This window comes from Leptonychotes weddellii, chromosome 13, assembly GCF_054177405.1.
Source record: "Leptonychotes weddellii isolate Sample4059 chromosome 13, ASM5417740v2, whole genome shotgun sequence".
NCBI classification, from domain to species: Eukaryota; Metazoa; Chordata; class Mammalia; order Carnivora; family Phocidae; genus Leptonychotes; species Leptonychotes weddellii.
Genome location: NC_138381.1, coordinates 64,345,922 through 64,368,366, shown reverse-complemented (window position 1 = coordinate 64,368,366; position 22,445 = coordinate 64,345,922). Strand labels below are relative to the sequence as shown.

At 45.4% G+C, this 22,445-nt stretch overlaps 1 protein-coding gene and 1 long non-coding RNA gene across 2 annotated transcripts in view; one reads left to right on the top strand and one right to left on the bottom strand.

Annotated features, from left to right (window-relative positions):
• The window catches only part of MYO18B (myosin XVIIIB), a 242,026-nt gene that overhangs the window by 212,975 nt on the left and 6,606 nt on the right, over window positions 1-22,445 (top strand). The window contains exons 41-42 of the mRNA XM_081802559.1: window positions 3,298-3,339; window positions 4,682-4,819. Coding sequence (XP_081658685.1) covers window positions 3,298-3,339; window positions 4,682-4,819 — 180 coding nt within the window. The remainder of the gene's footprint in view (window positions 1-3,297; window positions 3,340-4,681; window positions 4,820-22,445) is intronic.
• Window positions 17,947-22,224, bottom strand: LOC115943537 (uncharacterized). Its single transcript, XR_004078107.2, has 3 exons — window positions 21,735-22,224; window positions 21,057-21,196; window positions 17,947-20,331 (listed from the first exon to the last, which is right to left on the bottom strand). It is a non-coding gene; the product is annotated as an uncharacterized LOC115943537 (long non-coding RNA).

Here is a 22,445-nt window from a genome sequence, read left to right as displayed (position 1 = left end):
GTGGGAGCATATAGGGAGGGCTGCCAGGCAGGAGAAGCTCTGGCTTTTGGTTGAGGGCTGGAGCCAATGCCAGGAGAAGCAGTAGGGAGAATTCTTTTTTTTTTTTTTTTTAAAGATTTTATTTATTTATTTGACAGAGAGAGGCACAGCGAGAGAGGGAACACAAGCGGGGAGAGGGAGAGGGAGAAGCAGGCTTCCCGCCGAGCAGGGAGCCTGATGCGGGGCTCGATCCCAGGACCCTGGGATCATGACCGGAGCCGAAGGCAGACGCTTAACGACTGAGTCACCCAGGCACCCCAGTAGGGAGAATTCTAAGAGAATAAATACTCCAGCTTCCTCTCTTCCTTCCTCCCCTCCAGTGGCCATCTGAGTTCCCTAGTGGCCACACCCAAGGGGAAGTCACGGGGCAGGGAGCCCATGGATGTGGCCTGTCTAGATCAGCCTTCGGGGCACACAGCAGGGTGGACAGCATGAAGTGGAGAAGGAATGGAGAGAAGACGTCTCGAAGTAAATGCCTCTTTAGTCTGGGGTGAGGGGAGAGTCCTTTCAGAAGGGGACAGATTTAAATGCTCACTTCAGCCATGGGGGTCACACACATGGAATCGGCAAGGGTAACTAGTGGTCACGAATGAACACCAGCACGTGTTTTGATTAGTGATCTTCTCCTATAAAGACTTTCCTGGGCTGGGTTCCATTAAAGATTGTTGTTCAGTCAAATGAAGTATGTCAGAGAGAACTTGTTTCCTGCAGAGCTCAAGGCAAGTTGCCTTAGGATTATGAAGATGTTAGGTTGCCTGGACACCCTCTAGGACCTGTGAGCACAGCCTCTTTTAATCCAGAGTCCTGGAATCCTGGGGTGGGAAATGGGCCTGAAGCACTCCCCAACACAACATGCCCCAAATCCCACCCCTGCTGCAGCCAGGCTTTGCCATTCCTCCCAGCCTGTGGCCATGAGGAAACTTGTTCCGAGTATAACTAAGCCTCTCTATTATGACACACCATTTACAACTCAATGGCTTGGGCCACAGGTGTCTTCAGGTGTTTTTTTTTTTTCTTTCAATCAACATTCTAGAAGATTTAACCTTATTCCCTGGAACCCGTCTGCTTCTGAGGTTGCCTTGTCTACCACATCCTTAGCTTCTCTGGCTTCACTGGAACCAGTGTCCTTAGCCTGGGTCCTGTGTACCAGGAGTTCAAGGGAGTGGTTGTCCAGGCCTGAGGTCTAGATGATACCGTGAATTCTCAGGTATTGGGCTAAAATTTGAGTCAGTGCTTGTTCATTCGGAGAAGCAGAAGTGGAAGTTCTATAGTCTTTATAAAAGATTCTCAGAAATAAGCCTCAGGACTCCTGCTTTAACCACAAGTGCACCCTTTCCAGTGTATATAATCATCAAGTATCTAAGCTGGACCAGGCCTCAGCTCACTGGCCCAAACTCCATTAGTTCACAGATGGGGAAACTGAGATCCCAGGTAGGGAAGGGGGGAGGGGTCAGGCCACCCAGCGAGGCCTCTAGGATTTGGTTGCCTTTTCTCTCCGTCTCTTATTCTATCCACAACCCTTGCCCAGCAGAGCCATAGAAAGACTCAGGACTCTAGCAGGATTAGAGTTTGATCTACTCATGTGGACCGCTTCAGTTCACAAAGTGGTGTTTTTAAGTAGTTGGTTAAAAGCTGCATCAACACTTTGTATATGGATCCCCGAGAAGATTCAGGGTCACTCACCAAAGACACTTTTGTCCTATTGTGGGTTTTTTTTTTTTTTTACTGGCACCATAGCAAGTGGTTACAAACTTCGTGTCTTAAACCAACACAGATTTTATTATCTTATAGTTCTGTCGATTAGAAGCCCAAGGAGGATCTCCCTGGCCTAATTAAGGTGTCAGAAGGGCTGTGTTCCTTCTGGAGCCTCTAGGGGGAGAATGCATTTCCTTCCCTTTTCCCATTGGTGGAGGGTACTAACACACCTTGGCTTGTGATACTTTCATCATCAGAGCCAGCCACAGGGACCTAAGGATCTTGGGATCGAGGATTAGGACATTGACATCTCTGGGGGTTGCTATTCTTCCTCTCGTAGGGTCATTCACAAAAGCTGCTTTCGTGACACTGGAGAAGTCACAGCAGACTTTTCTTTAAAAGCCTAGAGAGTAAGTATGTTAGGCTTTGGGGGCCCTCTGATCTTTCTTGCCACTACTCTGCTATTGTAGAGCAAAAACCGTCATGGGCAAAATGGAAATGAGTCAGTGTGGCTGTGTTTTAATAAAACTTTATTTATAAAAGAAACATCTGTAGGTTGGATTTGGTCAATGACTGAAGTTCATTGAATTCACAAAGCATTGTCTGAGAGAATTTCTGGTCTGGCCTGAGCCCTGGGGCCAAAGGGATGAATAAGACATGTTCTTGGTTCATGAGGGGCTCTTGTGGTCCTGGTGGAGACAGACAGGTGTGAGTAGAAGCCCCCAGACTGACTGGCCCTTGAGGGTAGGGACCAAGGAGCCAGAGGTACATCCCTCGGAGAAGCGACCGGGTTTTCTAAGGAAAGAATTTCCCAGATCCCACACAAAGAATAAAGCTGGGAGGCCCTGGCCTGTGAACCCAGGGTTTAAATAGGGTCTCAGATATCTGGGGTCATGGTTTGGCTGTCTACACCTGCACACTGGGCAACCACCTTCTGGTTACGAGCATGAGGTTAATAGCTCTTACAGATCTGGGACTCAGTGCTGCGTGACCTTGAACAAGGGTGCCAGTTTCCTTATTCACTAAATGGACCTAGGCGGGATGGTTAGATGAGATCGCATGGAAAGCGTACTTGTTGAATGAAGGGAGCCTCCCTCCAGAATAGGTACTCCTGTAATTAGTCTCGGAGTTTCCCAGAATGCCCTGGAAAGCTGGCCTCCTGCCCTCTTGTCTGATTCACAAGCACTCACAAAGAACATAAAACAAACGCATTTCCATTGACAGTAATGATGCTGTTAATAATAGCAGTACCAGTTGTCCTAAAGCAAGAGCAGTGATAATGGTTGTTGCCTTTTAAGCAACACTATTTATTTGTCAAGAACCATGCCGAGATCTTGATAGGGGTTATCTCACTTCACAGGAAGCATCTGCTCCACCATTCAGCCCCGTTCGTAACCACATTTTACAAAGGAGCACGGGAGGGTTGGAGAAGGCAAGCGACTTGCCTGAGCTCACACAGCGGCAAAGGAAGTGGGACTCAAACCCAAGTTGGTCTGACACCAAAGACCACATTCTTCCCCTGGTAGCACAAGGATGACAGGCTCTTTCTTGTGTCTCCTTTAGTGTCCAGACGGCAGTGGACTGCAGCAGTGGCAGAAAAGAGACGTAAGTTAACCCCGAGGAGAACGCTGAGCAGTTGACATTGAAGTCAAGAACCAGCCCTTGGCTCTGTGTCCAGTCTGCAGAGGGAACATCCACACCCACTTGGAGAATTACTAGCAATGCCCATGATTGCTTGGACTCCATGGTCATAGCACATGGCACTGGGGACATGTTATTGAATGGTGCAACTTCTTTTAGACAGAGAGAAGCCCATGACTTATCATGCCACCATCCCCCTCAAATACCTTCAGTGGTTCCCTATTGCCTCAGAGCAGACTTTTTAGACTGACATTTGAGCCCCACACATATCTGACTCTTACCTCCCTCTCTACCTGGGACTCCTACTTTTCATATCATCTGTGCCCTGCCCCTTTCCAACTCCATACCTATGTGTATGCTGTTCCTTCCAGCTCAAATTCCTTTCTCCAGGCCCTGCATGGTCAAGCCTTAACCTTCAAACACGTTGTGGCTCAACTATCATTACTTAATGCCTTCCCTTATGTCTCCAAGAAGCAAAGCAATGCTCCTTCCTTATTCTCCTCTACTTTCTGTCCCTTTCTATGGCATTGATAATTTTCTCCTTTATTTTGTGGTTATTTCTATAGATGCATACTCTGCTAAGACAGAGTCTTGAGGATAGGATCAATGTTGGGTTCATGTTTATAGCTCATTCCCATGGTTCCTGGCATAGAGTATTCTATAAACAAGCAAAGGAATTTATAGACAGACACAAATATGGATAGATATAGATACAGATATCAATATTGATATAGATATCAATAGATATAGTTGAATGAGTATAAACCTGCAAATAAAATAATCATTGAGTACCTACATCAATGACAGGCCCACACAAGGCCTAATTTCAGAATTAGGGGACATAAAAGTAAAGTCTCTGTCTACAAAGATGTTCTGGTTAAGGCAGGCAAAGAGTTAAGACCTTCACACTTGACATATTTCATGGACATATCATTTGGTATAAAATTCAGTGCCAAATTTTACTCTCAAATCAGAGTTGCCTCAACATCTGTATCAGAGTAGGCCAAAGGTTAGTAGCATGGGCATTGGAATCAGAGAGACCTGGGTTTGCATCCCAACTTCATGACTGACTAAGTGGGTGACCTTGGCAAGAACCAAGTTGGCCTCCTCAAATCCCATTACTCTCATCTATATAATGGGGACGGCACTGGCTTCCATCTCTCAGGGATGTTATTGTGAGCACTGATTGAGGTTATGCATGTATAGCACTTAGCACAAGCCTGGCTTATGCTTAGGGGTGAATATCTAGTTATTGCTGTTACTGTGGTTGTCATCATGCTGATAGCATCCTGTCTTCTGGTTCTAGAGATAACATCTCCCTCCTCAGCTCCCAGCCAGAAGGCAGTCTGCAGTCCTGGTTGAGCTGTACTCTGTCCCTGGCCACAGATACTATGAGGACCCCTTCTCGACAGTCAGCCAGCAGCAGCCACATCCTCAGCTCCAGGTAAGAGTATGTCCCTGCTGCCTCTGGAATGCCGGTAGCTTGAAGAATCTCATACTTTGAAGGTTGTTGTTCACGTCTTCCATTTTCTCCAGCTAAGGCAAGGTCAAGCATGGCCTTGGACAGTGTGAGCTATGACCCTGCCACTTCTTAGCTGAACGACTTTAGACAGGTCAGTTGTCTTCTCTGAGCCTTCATTTCCTCATCTGTGCAGCAGGAAATATAATTCTGTTTACTGCTCTGAACAGTTGAAATGATGAGGCTCTAATGCAGCCCTCCCTAAAGCATGGTTCTCAAGATGATTTTTAAATAGCATGTGGTGAACATTTTTAAAATAACTATGGATTTATTATAGTTGCCTTCTATCTAAAGCAAGTCCTACTTGTCTCCCACTTATAGATTGTTCTGGATTTAAATGTTTCTTTTGTAAACATATTCACTTAGGCATTTCTGTATTTGGGGTTTTTTTTAATGGTGAATCAGTATCGAGACAGTTAGGCTGGATGATTTCTCCCTCAGAGGTTTTAGCTTTGTTCTGAATGTCAAGGTTTTATATTTTCCCCACCATGGAGGGAGATGGATTCAGTTACAGCCTGAGATGAAACTCTTGCAAATCTGTAGGATTGCCAACAATAGGTTCCTCTGACAACCGGGCCTTGGGATCCACTCTTAGTTTAGGATTTAAATCCATCTTCGCTCTTGTTTTTCAGCCAGCTTCATTTCTCTCAGCTCATTTCGTTTTCCTTTTCAAGGGTGGCCCTCTTGTAATTAGGAGCTAATGGCCATAAATCAGAAATTATGGATTAAGCAGATGCGTAATTAAGATGAAATGCACACTGCTTTTGTGATAACAGAAGAACCAATGTGATAAAGAAAAGTCCCAGACTCAAGGGGCAAACTCAGACAACCCCTTCCTGACTTGAAATGTGTTTGCTCTGAAGGGGCGGGGGGGTGGAAACATCTCTACAAAAAGAAGGGGGTGGAAGTTCACGCTAACCTTTTGGGCATATTCAGCAAATGGCAAATGTCTGACACATGCCTGCAGATAATCTTAGGCTGAAAAGTTTGATGTTGAAAATATCAAAGAGAGACTCCAAGAGTGGGGATGCATTGGGGAGTTAATTAAAGCAAGATGATCTGATTACTGCTCTTAATTAAAAACAAAGACCTGGGCGCCTGGGTGGCTCAGTTGGTTAAGCAACTGCCTTCGGCTCAGGTCATGATCCTGGAGTCCCTGGATCGAGTCCCGCATCGGGCTCCCTGCTCGGCAGGGAGTCTGCTTCTCCCTCTGACCCTCCCCCCTCTCATGTGCTCTCTCTCATTCTCTCTCTCTCAAATAAATAAATAAAATCTTTTAAAAACAAAAAAAAAACAAAGACCTCTATGGAGAAAGAGCCACCTCCTCTGTGAACCCCAAAGGATGAGGACTTTTTCTTTCCTGATAAATACATACCCCTGTTTTTCCCCATCAGCCAGTGTAGAGGCCGCAGAAACAGCACTGGGGGCGGCCATAGCAGGATGGGAATGCTCATTAACATAAAATCTGAGTTTCGTAATTAACAATTGGACAGGCATACCTCGCTGTATTGTGTTCACCGTAGTGTACGGACAGAGAGTGCGTTTCTTACAAATCGGAGGTTTGTCAAGCAAGTCGATCAGTGTCATTTATCCAACAGCATTTGCTCTGTCTTTCTGTGTCACATCTTGGTAATTCTTGCAATATTGCAAACTTTCTCCTTACTATTATATTTGTTATGGTGATCTGTGATCAATGATCTTTGATGGTACTATTGTCATTATTCTGGGGCACCACGGATAACATGTCCATATAAGACAGTGAACTTAATCCACAGATGTTGTGTGTGTTATGAATGCTCCACTGACCAGCCATTCCCCCGTTTCTCTCCCTCTCCTCCTGCCTCTCTATTCCCTGAGGCATAACACGATTGAAATTAGGCCCATTAATAACCCTACAGTGGCCTCTAAGTGTCCAAGGAAAAGGAAAAATCACACGCCACTCATTTTAAATCAAAAGCTAGAAACGATTCAGCGTAGTGAGGAAGGCACGTTGAAAGCTCAGAGGGGCTAAAACCTGGGCCCCTTGTGCCAAACATTTAGCCACATCGTGGACACAAAGCAAGAGATCTTGAAGGAAATGACAAGTGCTACTCCAGGGAACACATGAATGATAAGGAAAGAAAACAACCTTCTTGCTGATCTGGAGAAAATATGCGTGGTCTGGATGGAAGGTCAAACCTGGCACAACACTCCCTGAAGCCAGAGCCGAACCCAGAGCAAGGCCCTAACTCCCTTCCATTCTGTGAAAGCTGAATGGTGAGGTGAGGAGGCTGCAGAAGGAATGTCTGAAACTAGCGGAGGTTGGTTCATGAGGTTTAAGGAAAGAAGCCATCTCCATAACACAGAAGTGCAAGGTGAAGCAGCAGGTGCTCATGTAGAAGCTGCAGCAGGTTCTCCAGAAGACCCAGCTAAGCTCATCCATGAAGGTGGCTACATCAGACAATGATTTTCAGGGTTGATGTAAGAACCTACTATCGGAGGACTTTCATAGCTACAGAGGAAAAGTCAATGCCTGGCTTCAAAGCTTCAAAGGATAGGCTGACTCTCTTGTGAGGGGCTAATGCAGCTGGTGTCTCTGAGTGGAAGCCACTTACCATTCTGAAAATCCTAGGGCCCTGAAGCATGATCCTAAATCTACTCCGCCCGTGCTCTGTAAACAAAACCTGGGTGACATCACATCTGTTTACATCACAGTTTACTGAAGATCTTAAGCCCACTGTTGAGACCTGCTGCTCAGAAAAAAAAGAGATGCCTTTCAGAATATCACTGCTCATTGGCAGTGCACCTGGTCATCCAGGAGCTTGGATGGCGTGGAGATGTTCGAGATTAATGTTGTTTTCATGCCTGCTAACACAGCATCCATTCTGCCGCCCAGGGACCAAGGAGTCATTTCAACTTTCAGGCCTTATTATTTAAGAAATATATTTGAAAGGCTCGAGCTGCCGTAGATAGTGCGTCCTCTGATGGGTCTGGGCAAAGTAAATTGGAAAGCTTCTGGAAAGGGTTAACCATTCTAGAGAACACTAAGAACATTCCTGATTCACGGGAGAGGTCAAAATAGCAATGTTAACAGAGTGTGGAAGAGGTCGACCCAACCTTCATGGAGGACTTGGAGGGGTTCAAGACTTCGGTGGAGGAAGGAGCTGCAGATGGGGTGGGAACAGCAAGAGAATTAGAATTAGACGTGGAGCCTGAAGATGGGACTGAATTGCTAGAAACTCGTGATAAAACTTGAACCGATGAGGCGTTGCTTCTCGTGGATGAGCAGAGAAAGTGGTGTCTGGAGATGGAATCTACTCCTGGTGAGGATGCTGTGAAGACTGTTGACATGACGACAAAGCATTCAGAACATTCCATACACTTAGTCAATAAAGCAGCAGCAAGGTTTGAGAGGATGGACTCCAATTTTGAAAGAAGTTCTGCAGTGGGTAAAATGCTATCCTGCACCATCGCCTTACCCTGCTCTTATAGCTGTGCCTCAGGCAGAGTCTGTCCTCGGCATCCCCAGGCACCCTGGCCAGAGCCTAGCCCCCCTACCTTCCTTTTCCCCTTCCAAGTCCTCAGGCTTGGCCCAGCACAGCTCAGAGCAGCGGTGCCTGCACCAAGGACAGTGATGTGGCAGGAGGCAAGGAGGGACCATAAGCTCCTTGTCTATCTTCTTTAAGTCTGCATCCCTGGGGCTGGCACACAGTTGGTGCCCAATAAATGTTTGTTGAGGGGGGCACCTGGGTGGCTCTGTCGGTTAAGTGTCCGATGAGATTTTTGGCTCAGGTCATGATCTCAGGGTCATGAGATCAAGCCCTGCATTGGGTTTCTGGGTGCGGAGCCTACTTGAGATTCTCTCTCTCCCTCTCCCTCTTCCCCTCCCCCCGCAACTCGCATGCACACAATCTCTCTTTCAAAAAAAAAAAAAAAGAAAAATAGTAAATGATTGTTGAGTGAATAACTAACCATGACATCAAGGCGGGAGCAGAAATATTAACCTTACTTGGTCATATCTCAGCACGAACTGTGACTCACAGAGGTCGGTAATTGATCAATGTCCCATAGCAAGTAAGTAGAAGAGCCAGTCTTTGAACCCAGATTTGAATCCCTCCAAAGCCTATATTTGTATTTCCTGCACTACCATGGCTCTCTGACATTTATCTGGGGGGCGGGGGGGAGTGCAGATCACTCATCTGCAAAATTCACTGGCAAACAACCATTCTTAATATTAAAACTGCATAAGGATTATCATTCAACACTCAGCTTCGATCCAAAAGATGCCTACTGAGTGCTAGATCCCATGGCAGTGAGCCCTGAAATTCGTGAGCACTGTCCTTGGAACATGTTTACAATTTAAAGATTCAGGAACTTCTGAGTTGGAAAGAACCACTGGGATTAGCTGACCCGCTTTGCTCATTATGCAGATGGGGAACATAGAGGTCTATAGAGGGAAGTATCTTACCCAAATTTATAGTAAAGTCTGGGCTTAGAGCTCAGGTGCCTTCCAGCTCTTTGTAACTGCACAAGTAATCTATAAATTCTTCCTCCCTTCAAGAATTTAAAATAGAACAGAAAAGGCTAAAATCTTGTGTTTTTTAGAGAGCGAGAGAGTGCACACACATGCGGGTGGGGTGGGGGTGAGGGGCAGAGAGGGAGGGAGAGAGAATCTTAAGCAGGCTCCACGACCAGCACAGAGCCTGACACAGGGCTCAGTCTCACCACCCTGAGATCATGACCTGAGCAGAAATCAAGAGCTGGTCGCTTTACCGACTGAGTCACCAAGGTGTGCCTAAAGCTAAAATCCTCTTAACCATGCCCCCAATCTCAGCTCCCTTCCCAAAGGTATCCATCACCTTCAGTTCGGTGCTCCCCCTTCCACATCTTTCTCTGTGGATTTTTAAACATACATGTACCCATAACAAATATAGAACATATTTGTGGGCTTTTAAAAGACATAAATGATACGACACTCTATGATGTACCTTATGCACTACATAAATTCTTACTATGTGCTTCTTTCCCTCTACAATATGTTTCGGCAATCTTTCCTTATCAGTACGCCTACGCCAGTCTCATTTTTTTCCAGTCCTGCAAAAGATCTTCAAGTCATGCCACAGTTTCCTTCATTAAAGTCTTCTTTTTCCTCTTTCAGCTGTTTTCCGGGTATTTGCTCTAAGCCTATAAGCCCTTAAACACACACACATACACACACACACACATTCTTATACATGTGGGCAAATGATTCGGTGAGTCCAAGGGCGTTTGCATGTTAAACTTGACTGGTTACTACCAGATCATCCCAGTGTCCTTTCTGCTAGGAGACTGGACAGTAGGAGAGGACAGCACACCTGTATCCCCAGCCACATGCTACCTGGCACCTCATAGAGCTCAATAAATGAATCTCTTGGATGTTTCAAATTTGACTGAGAAAGGTCACTTTAAAAACAGAAGAGAGAGAGAAAGCAGTCTTCCACCAAAAAAATAAAAGCATTCCCTGCATTACTTATAAGGGGCCGTCAACCCAAGAGAAATACACCTCAAGCCTTATGATTTACAGTCCAGGAACCATGCAGCTGCCGCTGATAAATGCAAGAGCTTCTGGAGTTGGAGACACTAAATTACCTTCGTGGCCCCCAGAGAGGAAGTTTATGGGCTTGGTGTTGGCACTCATACTTGGCTTAGGAATCTCTCTTAACCTCTGGCTGCAGGTGGTGCCAGGGCCATCCAGGGACGGGTGTGCTCACCTTGGCCCCTGCCATGTGCCTGACCTCTCCTGGCTCTGACCTTGCTGGAAGAGTGTGAAAGTGGGGGGGCCTCTCCCCACCTCCACCTTATCTTCACAGTATGTCAGGCTTTCCCTACTTCACTCTAGACCCTCCTCCTCACCCTGCAGCCCACTGAGGTCTTCCTTTTCCTGCCCTTTGGAGCCAGGCTTCTCCAAAGTGGGGCCCCACACACACCATCTGCTCTCACATGCCTCCCATTCCTGCCACCCAGGGCCTGGCCCTCACCACGCACTGAAACTTTCCTCACTATTCAGCGGCTTCTGAAGGGACAAATCGGGGGACGTTCTCCAGTATTGATCTTTTTCTGGACTGAGAAGTTGGCAAACTGTTGAACACTTCTCTGTTCACTCAGCCTCGTAGAGTTTCTGCTCCTTGGAGCTCCTCAAAGTTCTCTTTTCTGGTCTTTTCCTTCCCAACCCCAGCCCCCAAATATGGGGGGTCATGGGGTAATGCCCTCACCTGGCTGTTTTGCTCTCTACCTGATCGCAGATGATTTGTGATTTTACTCCCCTACTGTAAGTGGGCAACCCCCACATCTAGACCTCCAGCTCTTATGTCCCCCCAGGTTTTAAATGGAGACATTGTATTTAATCCCTGCACTGAGAAGATGACCTCTCCCTGGTGTCTTAACCCAGTATATCCAGGAGGCATCTCCTGCCTCCCTTTCCGCTCTGTGTTATCAGTATCATTTGGTAGTTCTATCATTCATAAAGCCGCCCAAACTGGGTCTTCTCAGACTACCATCCCCTCTCCTTCATCCTCATATTCAACAGATCCCTAGATCTTATTTATTCTTCCCCCCAACCCCCCAACACTCTTTGCTCTCTCTGCTTCTCTCCATCCTCACTGCCAACACCTGTAAGTCAGGCTACCGTCATTTCTGTACTTGATGTTGACAAAGAGCTTCCAATACCATCCTCCCTTGGTCCATCCTCTACACTTCAGCCAATATGATCCCTTTAAAGTGAAAGTCTGGCTGCAGTAGCTTCCCCTTTCCTACCACAGGAGTCAGCAGACTCTTGCCTACAGGCCAAATCTGGCCCTCGATCTGTTTTTGTAAATAAAGTTTTATTGGAACCCAGCCATGCCCACTTTTTTGTTTTTGATTTTATGTATTGTTTATGATTGTTTCTGCACTGTGATGACAGAACAGAGCAGTTGCAACAGAGACCAGATGGCCTCTAGGCCAAAAATTATTGCCATCTGCCCTTTACAGGAAAACTTGGGTGATCTCTGCCCTCCAAGATAGAACAGGGTGGAATTCAAGCACATTAGCAGGCTTACAGTGCCCTATGTGATCTGGCTTTTGCCTGCCTTTCTGGTCTCATTCCCTCCACCCAGGGATTCAAAAATGATCATGGGGATTTGATCCCTCAGCAGCCTCTCTGCCCTACTCTTTTCTACATTGGCTTTTTTCTGAGGTAGGAAGATGGCGGCCCAGATCTTCGAGCTCATGCCTGTACCACTCAGAGTCCAAAAGTAAAGAGGACTTCTCTCTTCTAAACAGTTGCACAAAAATCCTGAGCTTGACTTTCATTGGCCCAAATGGAGTCACATGTCTATTCTGAACCAGTCAGAATGGATAAGGGGAATGAAGGAATCTCTTACCATAGGCTCAAGTTGGTGTTCTCACCTGGTTCTGGGAGATAGGGTTATTCCCGCCCAAACCACAGGAACACTGTGGGGAGGAAGGGTTTCCCCAAAAGATAAGGGGGTGCCTTACCTGAAGCAGAATAATAGTGAGTGGATAAAAAACAAATAAACAAAGCAAATGTTTTCCACCTAGGGGGAGGTTGAATTATGGGAGTGGACAAAATTATGCAGACAGAGTCGAGGGATGGGGGGCATGGAGAAGGGAAAGGAAAGGACAGTAAGAAAAGAGAAAATGTATTCATGTGTTTAAGGTCCTCACTGAGTAGCCTTGGGAAGCCCAAATAAAATTGTGTGTGTCCTGGTCAGAGACTTTATTTATCCCTAAATTTCAATGACCAATCTATCACCACATAATTAGTGATGCTGTGATTTGAATTTATTACCAAACATGGCTCTCCACTGTTGCTATTGGACTTGTACCATATGCAATGTGAGCATGGAGATTATTGTATAAATTATTCTCACTCACATAATCATCGTGATTTTAATTACTGTGTAATCTTCGCTAATTACTGTTGTATGTATCATTTGCTTTGGTGCCGAATTAACACAACCGCTGTTCGTTTGGCTAAACGATGGCATTACAACTTTTCCTTTTACTGGGGGAAAATTTGCTTTCTGTAAACATTTGCAGCCCTATACTCTCGGCTTGCTGTTCTTGGTTTAAAAAAGAACAAGATTTAGACATCAACTTCCTTTTGCCCCCGTTGATTTTTATGTGGGACGAGGCTGGCTTGAATTAGTAAAAAAGTCTAAATTACAGGGTATTGTTTTTAAAATAAAGTTGTATTCCTTTCAAGAAAGTGCAATTAGTCTACTACAGAAGCGAAGGCAAGGATGGGTCACATGAGACCTGCTTAAATGATTAGATAAGATGTGTTTGTAATTAGTTCATTAATTATGTAAATGTGAATGGATGGTACTTAGTGTTAGAAACAGGTCGTTCTCAAAGTAGGTTAAGCATTCACCACTAATCTTATTTCAATAGTACATTTATTTACTGGTCTCTGCATTCTTAGAACCGGAGCTTAGGATCATTTTAATCCACCCTGAAGATATTTAATGAACAGGCCTCTCATGAATATGGTTTTATGTCTTCCTGGGACAAAGCGGTGCTATTCAGTTTTATCAGTCTTAAGAAGATTAGTAGAAACTGAAAGCACGGAAATGTCAGTGCAAACACATTTACCACAGACCCCAGGCCTGAGCAAGTGGAACCAGAAGTCTGGCTCTGTCCAAGATTCAGCCTTGGAGCCAACATGACTCTTGGACAGGCTTCCATGGGAAGGAGGGCTGTTTTCTACCTAAAACTCCAGGCCTTGGATGGTAGATCTGCGGATCTCTCAGGAATTTTGAGGCTCATCTAATTTAGCGGCAAGTTTGTGTAAAAACCATTTGGATTAAATGTTGATGGTTTAGGACATTCTTTTAGAATCTGTGGTTCTCTGGTTGAGCTCTATTTTGATCAAGTAGACCTATCACTGAAATACACATCCAGGAAAGTGCATCTTTATGAAATTTTCAAAAATTGGTCCTACTTATGTAATTACTACCAAAAGCAAAACCAGGTCATCGCAGGTGCCCCTAAAACCTTTTTGCCCCTGTTCAGGTCATGACCTCCCTCCTTTCTCTAAGGTAACCACCATCCTGACTTCTAACACTATGAATTAGATATGACTTTTTTTTTTAATTCTGTATAAGAGGAAGTATCCAGTAGTATTCTTTGGCATCCGTCTTCTTTCTTTTAATATTATGTGGGGTATTTTTAAAAATTTATTTGTTATATTTGAAAGAGAGAGAGAGAGCATGAGCACGAGGGGCAGAGGGAGCAGGAGAGAGATTCCCAAGCAGACGCCTCACTGGACTTGGAGATCACGACCTGAGCTGAGACCAAGAGTCAGATGCTTTACCAACTGCACCACCCAGGCACCCCTTTTAATATTATGTTTATGAGCTTCATTCACATTGTTGCATTTAGGGGTAACTCCCTTGTTTTCTTTGCTCTATAGTCCATAACTGTGGTTTTCAACTGGGGGCAATTTTGCACCCCCCTCTCTGCCAGGAGATAGTTGATAATGTCTGGAGATATTTTTGGTCAGCATAACAGAGATAGACCAGGATGCTGCTATACATCCTACAGGACTGGCCCCACAGAATTATCTGGTCCAAAATGTCAGTTATGTCACCATTGAGAAAACCTGGTCTATAATGCTCCATTGTAGGAATATATAATAATGATTTATTCATTCTGTTAATAATAGACATTTTCGGTTGTTTCTAGTTTTTTTAAGATTTGTTTATTTGAGAGAGAGAGAGAACAGGGGAGTGGGGGCAGGGGCAGAGGGAGAGAATCTTCAAGCAGACTCCTCAATGAATGCAGAGCCCAAAGCGGGGCTCGATCTCACAACCTATGAAATCATGACCTGAGCCAAAATCACGAGTCAGATGCTTAGTCAACTGAGCCACCCAGGCGCCCCTAGGTTGTTTCTAGTTTAACACTATTATAGATGGCACTACTGTGGGCCATCTTGTACATATCTTTTGTTGCATGGATTTAGATTTCTGTTGGGTGTATGCCCAGGAGTAAAATTGCTGGGCCATAGGTGTATTTTCAACTTTAATAAATATTGTCAAGACGGTGGTACCAATTTACATTCTCACCAGCGGTGAATGGGGGTTCCAGTTGCTCTGCATTTTTGCTAACACTTGGTTTTGTCATTTTTTTTTTTTTTTAATGTTAGCTATTCTGGTGGATATTGGTAGGGTCACATTTTTGGTTTTAACTTGCACGTTCCTGATAAAGAAAACTTTTCATGTGCTTATATGTTCACTGGGATATCCTTTTTGATGAAATGTCTGATCAAGTCTTTTGCCAATTATGTTTTTTCTTTTGCATTGTCTCTTCTTTTTATTAATTTGCAGGAGTCCTTAATATATTCTACATGTAAGTTCTTTCTTGAGTAAGTGGAGCCACTCCATTTGATGGAATGCCTTTTTTACTCTCTTACAGTCTATGTTAACAGACAGAAGTTCTTAATTTTAATGTAACCGAACTTAGAATATTTTTCCTTTATGGCTGGCGCTTTTTCTATTCCATTGAAGTTTTACTTGCCTACTCCCAAATTATGAAAACATCCCCCTATGTTTTTTTTACAAACACTGTGTTGATTTAACTTTTATATCTAGATATACAATTCATCAGGAATTAATATTTATGGTGTGAGGTAGGGTTAGTTAAGATTCATTGGCATATGAATATCCGACTGGCCTTGTGTATGTATTTTAAAAGAAGTCATATTTTTCACATTTTACCACCATTATCATCTTCAATTAAATCAAGTGATTTTATATATGTCCTAGGCCCTGTTCTATTCCATTTTTCTGCTTGTCCATCGTTGAGCTGATTTAACATTGCCTTGGAGGATGCTGTGAAGTCTTGATATCTGAGTGTGTATGTTCCTTGGATAAGTTCTTCTTCCTCAAGATCAGCAAATGACTCCAGAGGAAAAATGCCACAGTACTGGGCTCATCTCAACATACGTCCCTCTTTCCAAAATTTGACCCTTCAAGTCCTGGTTGCTTTGGTGCCCTCCAATGCCTGTAAATTTAAAGTTAAATTTTCTAGTTTTTCTAAGTGGAAATTTCCTCTGGAAAATCTGGTCTATCATATCCGGAAAAGCTAATCTATCATAGCCAGAAGTTGAATGCTGAACTGGACTTTTTACTCCCTTTGCTAAGTAAACATTTCTTCCGTAGTCTTCATGCCTAAGAGGATATGAAGGTTCACTCAAATTTCCTTCCAGTCATAACTTGGTGAATCTCCTTTCCCTTTCAGACTTTAAGCTTCTGTACTGCAAGGACTATTGATCTTTTTATTGATGGCATCTGGGATCATGGATTCAGTAAATGACTCTGGATGGATGTAAGGAGGGGTGGCTGGATGGCTGGTTGGATAATTTCCATTCACTTAAAACTGCATTTTCATGAGGAACTGGTGCTTTTATGACTAAGTCTGAGATTTTTTTATGGTTATTTTCATTGCACCACATTCCACTGAGGCAATGTCTGTGAAAAGTGAAGGAATGCATCGAAAATTCATTTAAATATGTTGAACCCAAGTTGAATCTCCAATCCAATTAGAGATTTTAATCCCTTTACATATCCAGTTGGTTCTTTCAAAACACAGTGGAAATTTTATCAGAAGGTAAAGAAGTATAGGAGCGCCTGGGTCTCTCACTCAGTTAAGCATCTGACCCTTGATTTCAGCTCAGGTCATGATCTCAGGGCTGTGAGATCGAGCCCCATGTCAGGCTCTGTGCTCAGCGGGGAGTCTGCTTAAGATTCTCTCTTAAAAAAAAGAAGAAGGTAAAAGTATAGAATCAGTACTTTCACTGTCTCATCAGTGTATGACCTGAGATATTCTCTTTCCTTCGCTGTTGTTCCAGGTGTAGAATGAGGTATTCAAGCCAGCTGGGGTTTCAGCTCTCTCTCCATTCTGATATTCTAGAAGTTGACGGAATTCTGTAGCAATGAAACTGGGCTTTTGGCTTGGGTGTAGACATGAAGCATTCACTCCAGATTGTGTGCCGGAAGTTGGCTTGGAATCTATTGTTTTTAAACTCGGAGATGTGGGATTGGCTGGCTAAGAAGCAGGGCTGCTGGGGTCTGAATGAACCAGCCAGAGGAGTCAGATGGAGCCCTTTGTTCATTCTTTCTATGTTTCCACATGCCCCACCCCTACCCCTCCATTCCTTCATTCTCTCCATCCCATAAACTTTCCTTCTAGATACCGGGGATTCATAGAAGAACAATACAATCTAGTTCATAACAGCAATTGCAGTACACAGTTATGGGGGAGCCCAGGGGCTGTGGAAGCCAAAGGAGACACCTCACCCAGCCTGGGAGGTGGGGGAAGGCTTTCTGGAGGAGGCTACAGTTGGGCTGAGCATTGAAGGATGAGTAAAAATGTTTGCTTTTTTTTTTTTTTTTTTTTGGTAATATAGAACAGTGGTTCTTCCAAATAACCCATAAATGTCACTTCCCCTCTCCCTCTGTCCTTCTTCCCTTCTTTCTTCTTCTTACATTTTTCTACTCCAGAAGCATCTGGGCACCATCCATTCTATAAGCCTCCACCTTAATACAACAATGACCAGCATTTTGCATATCGACTTCATTTCTCTTTAGCTCCTTTTCTACTTCTATCCACATCGAAGCATTTTTTTTTTTTTTTTGCTGAACAATGTGAAAGTAAGTTGAAAACACCATGACAGTCCTCCTTAAAATAGTTTCCCATCTTTCTCCTAAGAAGAAGGACATTTCCTGGGCGCCTGGGTGGCTCAGTTGGTTAAGCAACTGCCTTCGGTTCAAGTCATGATCCCAGGGTCCTGGGATCGAGTCCCACATCAGGCTCCCCCTGCTCTGCGGGGAGCCTGCTTCTCCCTTTGCCTCTGCCTGCCACTCACCCTGCTTGTGCTCTCTCTCTCTGTCAAGTAAATAAATAAAATCTTAAAAAAAAAAAAGAAGAAGAAGAAGAAGGACATTTCCTAACTGTCATAGCACTAGCTCACCAAAGAAAATCAACACACCCATAAGATCATCCAAGATCCCAAAATCCGGATTACCCCCAATATCCTAAAATTGTCTGTATCCCTGTATCCTCTTAAAGATACTCATTGCATTTGGTTGTTTTGTTTCTTTAATCTCTCTCTTTAAAAAAAAAAAAATTAGTAGAGTTTATTTTGGGGGGAAATTTTTAGAAGGATTACAGAAAAATTAAGCAGAAAGTACCCGTGTACCCCCTCTCTTCCCACACAGTTTTCCCTCTTTTATTCACATCTTTGGTTAACCTTTATTCCCTCTGATACTAGAATGGTCCCCTCACCTCCCCTTCATCACACTGAAATGTGTGTGTGTGTTTAGTAGTTTCCAGGGTGCTTTTGATGGGCAACTGCATTCAAAAACTACTGGTCCTAGTACCTAGGACCTAGGACCCAGTACCTAGGACCTAGGATCCAGCAGAATGTATGAGTGAGGCAATGGAAAAGTCTGCTGATGCACAGAAGGTAGGTGGACAGGTGTCTACTGAGGGTGGTTCATTGGATTGGTTTTGCCCAGGTGTCAAGGACTCAGCACCCACTTAAGATCAGAGCAAACAGCAAGGAAGACTTGGGAGTTATTTTGTCTCATAAAAACCGTTATATTATCAATAATATATTTACAGAGTCTGTTTCCTGACTCAAGTCTTTGTACCTTCTGGCCAACAGTAACCAGGCTCACTGTAGTTGAACATGCTTCTTTGGTTATCCCACCCCATGGCTTCCCCCTTACTTCAAGTCTTCCAGATGAATGGCCTTTCTCAGCCTTGGTTTTCTTGCCTATGAGATTTAGATGATCAGCCCTTGCTTGCCAAGGGTTTGGAGATTGAATAAGCTCATAACTGGCAGGGGGTTGGGCGGGGAGGAATGGGGATCTCCTCCTGGTGCTTGGGGTGTCTTCTTCGACATCCCTGCCCAAACCCTACCCCCCTTCCAAAAGCCTCACTCAGCCCCTCCAGAAAGGCCAAGTGCTCAGGCTCTGGTACCTGTCTCCCTTGCCAACCTCCTGCTGCACTTAGCCTGAGGCTCAGTTTACCCAGAACTTTTTGCCTGACTGACCCTTCTTCATGGGTTTATTCAGTCTCCACTCCTACTGTGTGCTCTCCAGGAGGGGAAGGCAGCACATCTTCTGCTCCCTGGAGCTCAGGCTGGCATCATATATGGTCAGACCCAGAGGAGAGCCTCAGCAAGCCCATGTGCCTCTCCAAAGCCTCGGTTTCCTCATTTGTAAAATAGGACAGTAAAGGGCAGGAGAGCAGAGCAGTTAGGGGGCATGGATCCCAGAGCTGGACTCCTTGGCTTAAATCCATGTTCTCCCATTGATTACACAGCAAATTACGTGTCCTTCTGAGCCTCATTTGTGAAACAGGAAGATTACGATATTGGATTATAATAGAGGACTATTGTGAAGATAAAATCAAGGTGTGTCTACAAAGCCTAAAGGCACAATACACAGCAGTGATTATGTAGAATTCAGCTGCACCCTATAGGCGCTTAATAAATGTCTCACATTCCTACCACATCATGCACAGTCTCAGGCACCATATCAACGTTTATTACAGATTATCCATTGTTGTGTTGGCCTTGGTCACAAAACCTTCAGGTCATCTTAAAAGCACATCTGGTTTCCCACCCTGGGCCTCGCCAATATTAGAACATCCATACATTTTTAATTTCCTCTTGAATTTCAGGGTGCAGATGAAGAATGGGGGTGACAGCACATCTCGGGGGATGATTCATGGCGTCATTAAGTGTGCGTCGAGTTTCCTGCAGCTACTGGTTGCCCAGGCTCTGCCCAGACTCAGACATATATTTTTGCTGTGTAATTATGTTGAATGCCGGTGAATCCCATGTCTCTCCTTGACTTGGACCTCACTTTTTTTGTTCATTATGTCTCAGTGGATATTGAAATATATAGACATATAGATAGGAGTTCAACCCGTTGAGGTTTCCACTCACCTTTCTACCTGGAAGGTGTAGGATGTTGTGGAAGGGAAAAGCGTGAGGTTCAGATATGACCCACCAGGGTTCAAATCCAGGCTCTGCCACTTAGCAGTGTGACCTTGAGAGAATGGCTTTTCACGAGTGAGACTGTTTCCTCATCCCCAAGATGGGGCAAGGATCTGATCCTGATGAGATCGTGCGTACACATTGCGTGTGTGTAGAGGTGGCTTTTTCATTCTTCACCCGATATTCATGGAGCATTTACTCATGTGGTAAAATGATGGAGCCGCATTCACAGGACAGCCTGGCAGGGCCAGGGTGTAGTCCACACTAAGACACGTGTCTTGGCAGCTGGCTCATTCTGCAGCCCAACAGACTGCTTCGATATCCTCGTCCTTTTCATGTGCTTCTCAGAGCAGGGTCATATATAGCAACTGCTTGTTCTTGAACCTCTGCCCTCAGTCTGGGGCCTTCTCTAGCCATGATGGGCAGAGCCGTTAAAAAAAAACCAAAAAAACAAATGAGCATTAAGATTTTTAAACATACATTTGCTAGGAGCAGTGTTTCGAAGGGAGTAAATAATACATGCACGGTGAAGCATACCACCCTTCGCCTTGCATGAAGTGTTGGGGGCAGTGGAGGTGGACACGGGTGACATTCGCAGGAACTGACTATACCGAACACATACGCCCTCTCTAATGCCTCACAGATCCCCCGTGAGATAGGGCATTATTGTCCCCACTCCTCCAGCTGAGCAAGTTCCAGCTCTACCAGGGACCTGGCTGGGCCCAAACAGAGCCAGGATTTGAACCTCGACCTGTTTGCCTCTGAAACCTATTTTCCTAGCTTGGGAGGTTAGAAAGTGCAAAGTCCTGTATTTCTGGATGTTCGTATCCAGATCTCCCTACTAAACCTTCAGAAAGTTAAGTCGCCAATACTTAGAGTGTTTTCATGTTTATTCTCTTCTTCATCAATTCGCTTAATAAACATCAGCTGGGTAGCCACTGGGTGGCAGGCACTAGAGCTTCACCCACTCATCCAACACACCCTAACTGAGTACCTACTGGCTGCCAGGGCACTGAACTTCATTCATTGAGCACATGTTTGTGGAGCAGCTGCTTTGTGCTAGGACGCTGTTTTTGGTGCCGGAGTATGGCAGTGAACATGCCAGACAAACCCCCTGCCCCTTGGAGCTCTTACCTCCACAACGTTGCAAGGTTGACCTGGTTTCCCCCCATTTCACAGCTGAGGACACTGAGGCAGAGAGACAGGCGGCTGCCCCAAGGCCACGTAGCTGGTGAGTGGCAGAAGCAGACCAAGCTTCAAGTGACAAATGTTATCTGGACAAGGTGACATAGGAAATACTGTTAATTCTGTGTCGCATCGCAGGGCTCAAAGGAAAGTCTACAGAGGATGATGCTACTGTCTGTGGGGTTGGAACCCTACCTCTGTTACTTCCACCCGTGTGTGCTTGTGGAGGTCGCCCCACGCCCCCTTGCAGTGCTTGGGGGTCATAATTCCTATCCACGGAGTTGCTGTAAAGATTATGAATGAACGTGGCTGTCAGCTCCGTGAGGGCAGGAAGCCCATCAGCTTGGTCTCCCTGGTAGGCATGGCACCCAGCACTGTGCCTGGCACACAGTAGGTGCCCAGCCTGGGGGTAGCTGTTTCAATGACAACTGACTAGCCCCTCCACTCAGTTATGGGACCAGCCCAGTGCTGCTATGGCTAGATGCCCAGGACCCGCTGGCTCACGTCAGCAGGCATGCTAGAGAGTTATTCTCCTTCAGATAGACAGACAGACAGCGGCAGTTCCCAAGATGTTGCTGGAGTCTCTCCTTAGAGAAGCAGGGTGCCCCGCCTAGTGTTTGTACATACCCGTCTCCCAGTGACTCGGAGAAACTTCTATCCATTAGCGCTCTCCCTGGCCAAGGTTCTGGGAGGCAGGCACAGGGACATCTTGATCATCTGCCAGCCATCCATCATGCGATGCTCAGAGTTCCATCTGAGTCAAGCTGTCCAGTAAGGACAGCTGGGGGGAAAAAAAATGAGTCTTCCCAGGCCCCTGAATGAGAACAGCAGGCTGGTTTGAAATGTCCAAAGCCGGGTCAGGAACGGAGAAGATCATCTCCCTCCAAGGGCAGAACAGGGACCCTCCCTCGGAAGCCTGCAAGAGGGTGTCTGCATTCACATGAAATTCTGCAGTCTGCACACAGAAAGGAATGGATGCAAGCAACTTTGTACTTGGAGTGGAAGCGCCGGCGTTGCAGAGATGGGGGTGGATTTCTGAATGGCAAATCCTGGAGGCAGCACTCAGCCACGACTCCTTTCGTTCTCTCCTGCTGCCCTGCCCCTCCCTTCCCCATGTCTCCTGCTTCCCTTCTCTCTCTACCCCCCCCTTCTCCTCCTCCTCCTCCTCCTTCTCCTCCTCCTCCTTCTCCATCCTGTCGGCTCCCCAGGAGTCTACACAGCTTGGCTTGTGCTCCTATTTCAAGCCCAGCAGCTGAGGCTCTGAATGCACCAGACAACTCCAGGAAGGTGGGACCCCCCGCCCCCCCCAAACACCAAGCCCTTGGGCCCCTCGGTGGA